This window comes from Coffea arabica, chromosome 5e (assembly GCF_036785885.1).
Source record: "Coffea arabica cultivar ET-39 chromosome 5e, Coffea Arabica ET-39 HiFi, whole genome shotgun sequence".
Lineage (NCBI taxonomy): Eukaryota > Viridiplantae > Streptophyta > Magnoliopsida > Gentianales > Rubiaceae > Coffea > Coffea arabica.
Window position 1 is genome coordinate 39,519,044 of NC_092318.1, and position 6,240 is coordinate 39,525,283.

At 40.8% G+C, this 6,240-nt stretch overlaps 1 protein-coding gene across 1 annotated transcript; it reads right to left on the bottom strand.

Moving 5' to 3' along the window:
- Positions 1-2,956: 2,956 nt before the first annotated feature.
- On the bottom strand, positions 2,957-5,855 carry LOC113687322 (uncharacterized). The gene is made up of 2 exons (XM_027204957.1): positions 3,830-5,855; positions 2,957-3,540 (listed from the first exon to the last, which is right to left on the bottom strand). Exons 1-2 carry the CDS (start codon positions 5,853-5,855, stop codon positions 2,957-2,959), a joined length of 2,610 nt encoding a protein of 869 aa, XP_027060758.1.
- Positions 5,856-6,240: the final 385 nt, after the last annotated feature.

A 6,240-nucleotide genomic window follows, 5' to 3' on the forward strand; every position in this document is an offset into this window, starting at 1 on the left:
AAGGACACGTGGGATTCTAGAATAATCAGCTCCACTTGCTCATAACAGAAGCATAATTCTGTTGTGCTAGAAAAAGGCGTGGTTTTAAAGTCGTGCCTTCTCCTTTCTTCAAGCTGATCGACCACGCCTTCTTCGAAATCTTGAACACGCCTTCTTCTTTCTTCAAGCTGGACTGGGAAGATCTTCCTGCAATTCCTCTACACTCCATGACAAGCAATTGACAGCGTATAAGAATCCTTTGAATAAAACTGTCTGTTGCGAAAGCAGCCATATGAACCAGAGTTAAAAAAAAAAAAAATACAAGAAAATAAAAGCACAAGATATTTACGTGGTTTCTTCCAATGTGGCCTATATCCACTGGCAGAGAGAGAATTCTTATTTCTGAAAAAAAAATGACTAAAAGTGTCCACAGTAAATCCTAGAACCGCTTATTTATACATAACCCAATTAAAATGGTATAGGCCATATCGCGCGCCTTGTCCCCCGTACCACTAATTAAGGACAATGGTTATAATTCGGGTCAGTTCCTGAAATTCAAGGCACAACAGTTTCGGTTCTCCTCGCCAAACCTTCACGATTATTATATCTCACTTGGAGGATAGAATTGTTGAACATTAACACGAGAGCAAAGGACAAAGACTGAAGCTAGATTATAGACATTTCTCCTTCTGTTTTAGTGTGACGAACATCCTTTCTGCTGGTTTACTTCAATTATAGGTGAAATACTCAGTGACTCCATGGGATTTTGGGCCTCAATTGCATGTCATCAATGGTAAATATGGGATGGGATGCACGTGTGGTTGCTACATAAACCATAAACCGAGATTTTGAGAGAGAGAGAGAGAGACAAAAGTCACAAAACAAATGACAATATACTAAAGCAGTGTGAAGGAAAGAAAAAGAAATCTAGATTAGTGAAGAAATATATATATTTGCAAACCTGAGGATAAACAAAAACAGAAATTTAGGAAATCTCAAGGAAAAATCTTTAGCATTTTCCAAAGGAAGTTCACTTGAAAATCCTAGACTATTCTCTGGGTAAGGTCAATATGTTATGACCCGATTCCAGAATTAAGAAAGAATTGAGGTGGGGTTTAGGGAAGAGAGAAAAGTCAGAAATTAGGGAGAATGAGAAAGCTTTTGATTTCATCTTTCCCAATGAATCAGTAGTACATGGAAGTAGCTTATTTATCAAGCTTCTAGTCACTTCCTATAACAGAATAACTACTTGCTACTCTAGTCGGTTGAGCTGTAACTTCTCCGACTATCTCTAGCACGTGGCTATGATATGAGAATACCACCAAAATATAGCATTAATGGATTTATTATACAAGCCATAACATTGCCCCCCTTTAAGAATCCTAGTCCCTAGGATTAAAATCTGGGAATTGTCCCTTGAGTACCGTCCAATCTTCCCACGTTGCTTCTGTAGGAGACATGTTCACCCAATGCACCAGTACTTGAGTGACTGCAGAATTTCCTCTCTTTATCATTCTTCTATCCAAGATGGCTTGAGGGGCCACTTTCACAGTGCCATCATCCGTAACCTGAGGCAAAGTACCAGTCACGGATACACCCTTAGCAGTCCTTTTCAACATAGATACATGGAATACCGGATGAATGAGGGCCTCTGCTAGTAACTCCAGTTTGTAAGCTGCAGGTCCAATCTTCTGTAAAATTTTAAAAGGCCCATAGTATTTGGATGAAAGCTTCAGATTTCTTCTAAGTGCTATAGAGCTTTGTCTGTTTGGTTGAAGCTTCAAGTACACCTCATCTCCTACTTCAAAACTTCTCTCCACCCTATGCTTATCTGCATTCTGCTTCATCCTATTCTGAGCTACCTCCAGATTTTCTTTCAATAGTCTATCCCAATCTTGTCTTCCCCTCACCCAATTTGCAGCTATGGAGGGGTTTTCTGCAGATGGCAACAAGCTAATTTGGGGGAGAGGATAACCATAAAGAGCCATGAAAGGAGTCATCTGTAAAGCTGAGTGGTAATTGGTGTTATACCACCACTCAGCTGCAGTCAACCATTGTCTCCATTTGGTGGGCTGCTGGAAGGTCATGCATCTTAGGTAGGTCTCTAAGCATCTATTCAATCTTTCTGTCTGTCCATCAGATTGTGGATGGTAAGCAGATGATAAGCATAACTCAGTACCCACTTTTGAGAATAAGTCCTGCCAAAAAACACTGGTAAAAACCTTGTCTCTATCTGAGACTATGCTAAGAGGTAGGTCATGTAGTCTGTAAACATGATCAAAGAACAGCTGAGCTACATCTTGAGCTGTGTAATTGCTAGTAAGGGATATGAAATGTCCATATTTGGTGAATCTGTCAATGACCACCAGAATGGTATCATGCCCCTTAGATTTGGGAACTCCTTCTATAAAATCCAGGGAAATATGCTGCCACGCTTGTTCAGGTATTAGTAAGGGTTGTAGTAGTCTCGGATATTTTCCTGACTCTGCTTTACTCCTTTTACAAGTATCACAGGCCTGCACCATTTGTTCCACATCTCTTTTCATTCCTGGCCAGTAAAAATACAGCTTCATTCTATGATAGGTGCCACTATTACCGGAATGACCACCAACTGGAGAATCATGCATGCATTCCATCAGCTTCCTCCTCAGATTAGTAGCATTTCCCACAAAAATTCTACCCTTGAACTTGATGATACCATGCTCATAAGTATAATCTATCAAAGAGACTCCATTAGTGGACAGATTTAGCAACAGTTCCTTAGCTTTAGCATCTCCATTGTAGCTCTGAGTAATTTCCTGAAGCCATGCAGGCCTCACTACTGATATTGCATTCAATTCAATTTTCTCATTTTCACCCCTTCTTGACAAGGCATCAGCAACAATATTGTCCCTTCCCCTCCTGTACTGAATCTCATAATCCATTTCCATCAGTTTAGAGAGCCATTTTTGTTGTAAGGGAGTAGTGATTCTCTGGTCTAGCAGATACTTGAGACTTTCATGGTCCGTCTTAATGATGAATGTGCTCCCATCAAATAATGCCTCCACTTCGTCACTGCAACAATTAGGGACAGCAACTCCTTCTCATATATTGACATCCTAGGATTTTTATTTGCTAGTACCTGACTCATATATGCTATTGGTCTTCCTTGTTGCATCAACACAGCTCCTAGAGCTTTTTGGCTGGCATCAGTCTCTAGGATGAAAGGTTTAGTAAAGTCCGGTACTGCTAATACAGGGGTAGAACTCATGGCACGTTTCAACTGGCAGAAAGCGTTCTCCGCTTCGATACTCCACTCAAAGGAATCTTTCCTTAACAAATCAGTCAAAGGTTTAGCTATCAACCCATAGCCCTTAACAAATCTTCGATAATACCCGGTCAACCCAAGAAAACCCCTTAATGCTTTGACAGAATCAGGTCGTGGCCAGGATACCATGCTCTCTACCTTTGCAGGATCAGTTACTACTCCATCCTCGGTGACGATGTGTCCCAAGTACTCAACATGTGGCTGACCAAAAGTGCATTTGGAGAGTTTGGCATATGGCATAAAGTTTATGATATCTGAGAGTATCCAGAACTTGTTTAAGGTGAATAAGATGGGTAGTCAAATCTGGGCTATATACTAAAATATCATCAAAGAAGACTAATACGAATTTTCTGAGGAAAGGGCTAAAAATTGAATTCATGAGTGCTTGAAAGGTTGTCGGGGCATTAGTAAGCCCAAATGGCATAACAAGGAATTCATACAATCCAGTGTGAGTTTGAAAGGCTGTTTTGGGTATATCATGGGAATGCATTCTGATCTGGTGATAACCCGATCTGAGATCAATTTTGGAAAATACTTTGGAACCATGGAGCTCGTCCAAGAGATCATCAATGATAGGGATGGAAAATTTGTCCTTAATGGTGATTTCATTTAACTGTCTATAATCAATACAAAATCTCCAGGTTTCATCTTTTTTTCTAACTAGCAGGACAGGTGAAGTGAAAGGGCTATGACTAGGCTGAATAATGCCATTAACTAGCATTTCCTGAACTTGTTTTTCAATTTCATTCTTTTGAGTATGGGGATATCTATAAGGAATCAACTTGAAAGGTTTAGAATCTGGCTTAAGGGGTATCTTGTGATCTAACTGTCTAATAGGAGGTAAGGTGGAAGGTTCTCCAAACACATCAGTATAATCAGCCAGGAGTGCACTTATGGAGTCATCAGTGTGAGATGTTACCTCAGGAGTATCAACTGCTAGAACACAGGGCCTGCGGAGAGTTTCTTTCTTCTTCCGTCTCAAAAACTTTTGGACAGTTTCTCCCTTCCTCAGTTTGATGTTTGTCTCTCCCAAATCTCCTTGTAGCTTCACTTCCTGCCCTTCCTGATTAAAGGAGAATTGCAGATGCTTGAAATCAAAGGTTACAGGACTGTGCTCCCTCATCCAATCGACCCCCAATACCATATTATACGACTCAATTGCGAGCACATATACATCATGAGTGAATGTATGCCCTTGCATTTCCCAGGTCATCCGTGGAACCCAGCTATTACACTGTAGCACCTGCCCATTAGCCACCTTGACTGCGAACGGTTTCCTTGGTACTACTAATTGAGGATTTTCCTCGAACACTGAAGCTTTAACAAAAGTGTGAGAACTTCCTCCATCCAAAAATATTGAGAGCGGTTTCCTATTAAATTTCCCCTTCAGTTTGATAGTGCCTTGCAGCAGTTCACCAGTCATAGAATGGATGGAAAATTCTACATCTTTATGACTACTGGCCCCACTATATTCTATCACTTCCCCTTCGGTCAAGATTGATTCCTCCAATTTTCCTTTGTCTTCATCATCAACGAGTAACATGTGAATCCCCTTCCTACTACATACATGCCCGGGTCCATATCTATCCCCACATTTGAAGCATAGATGATTGGTCTTTCTGTACTGTAATTCTGATGGGGATATTTTCTGGAACACAGGAGATCCCCCTCTTTTACTACTCTCGGCTCCTTCAAGAGCATGATTCACTCTAGGTGAAGGTAGAGCGAAGCTCTTGGAAGCCATTTTCTGTTTCTTGGTGAATGCTTCAAAGGCCTTTTCCTGCATTCTCGCTGTCTCAAAGGCATCTGACAGAGTTCGAGGCTTGTGCATTTTGACGGATATCTTGAGCTCTTCAGATAACCCACTCAAGAAGCAAGAGATAAAGAAAGGTTCTGTTAGTCCTGGGGTCTTGATCAAAACTCTGGCTTTGAGCTCTTCGAATTTCTCCTGATACGCTAAAACGGTGGAGGTTTGCTGCAATTTACTGAACTCTTCTACTGCATCATCTTGTCCGACTTCTCCAAATCTCTTTATGAGTCCTTCTTCAAACTCAGGCCAAGAAAGCTTACTTAGACCCATCTTGAACCCTTGAAACCATATATCTGCCTTATCCTCTAAATGCATTTCTATCATATCGAACCATTGTTCCTCTGCCACATGATATATCTGAAAGTATTTGATACATTTCCTTAGCCATTCTCGGGGATTTTCCCCTCTGAACAGAGGAAATTCCACCTTAGGGAAAGGGCCATGAAAATTCTTCCTTACTCCACGTTCTTGATGGGGCTCATCCAACCAAATTACGTTCCGATTACCCGATCGATTTGGAAACTTCTCTGCATTACTGCCGGGACCCAAAATTCCCTTATCTCCATTGATGGTTCGCATGAGATTGCCATATTGAGTCGACACAGTTGCTACCAGGGTCTTCAATTCTGCAGTGATAGTCTCCAACCGTTCATCGATCTGCTTCCTATTCAGAAGAGAATCTTCAATGAATTCCTGCAGTTTGTTTTCTTGCCGTTTGATCTGTTCCTCCAGAGCTTTGAATCTTGTACCTTCGGCCATGATGGGCAATCAAAAGCTACTGAATCCGAGGATCAGTAGCTCTGATACCAAATGTTATGACCCGATTCCAGAATTAAGAAAGAATTGAGGTGGGGTTTAGGGAAGAGACAAAAGTCAGAAATTAGGGAGAATGAGAAAGGCTTTTGATTTCATCTTTCCCAATGAATCAGTAGTACATGGAAGTAGCTTATTTATCAAGCTTCTAGTCACTTCCTATAACAGAATAACTACTTGCTACTCTAGTCGGTTGAGCTGTAACTTCTCCAACTATCTCTAGCACGTGGCTATGATATGAGAATACCACCAAAATATAGCATTAATGGATTTATTATACAAGCCATAACACAATATCACTTCCAAAAGGGCACCATTGATTATGATTTGA

Coding starts and splice junctions, on each gene's coding strand:
- LOC113687322 (XM_027204957.1), bottom strand. CDS start 5,855: ATGGCCGAAGGTACAAGATTCAAAGCTCTGGAGGAACAGATCAAACGG. Junction 3,541..3,829: donor TCTCTTGGACGAGCTCCATG/GTTCCAAAGTAT, acceptor GGATACTCTCAG/ATATCATAAACTTTATGCCA.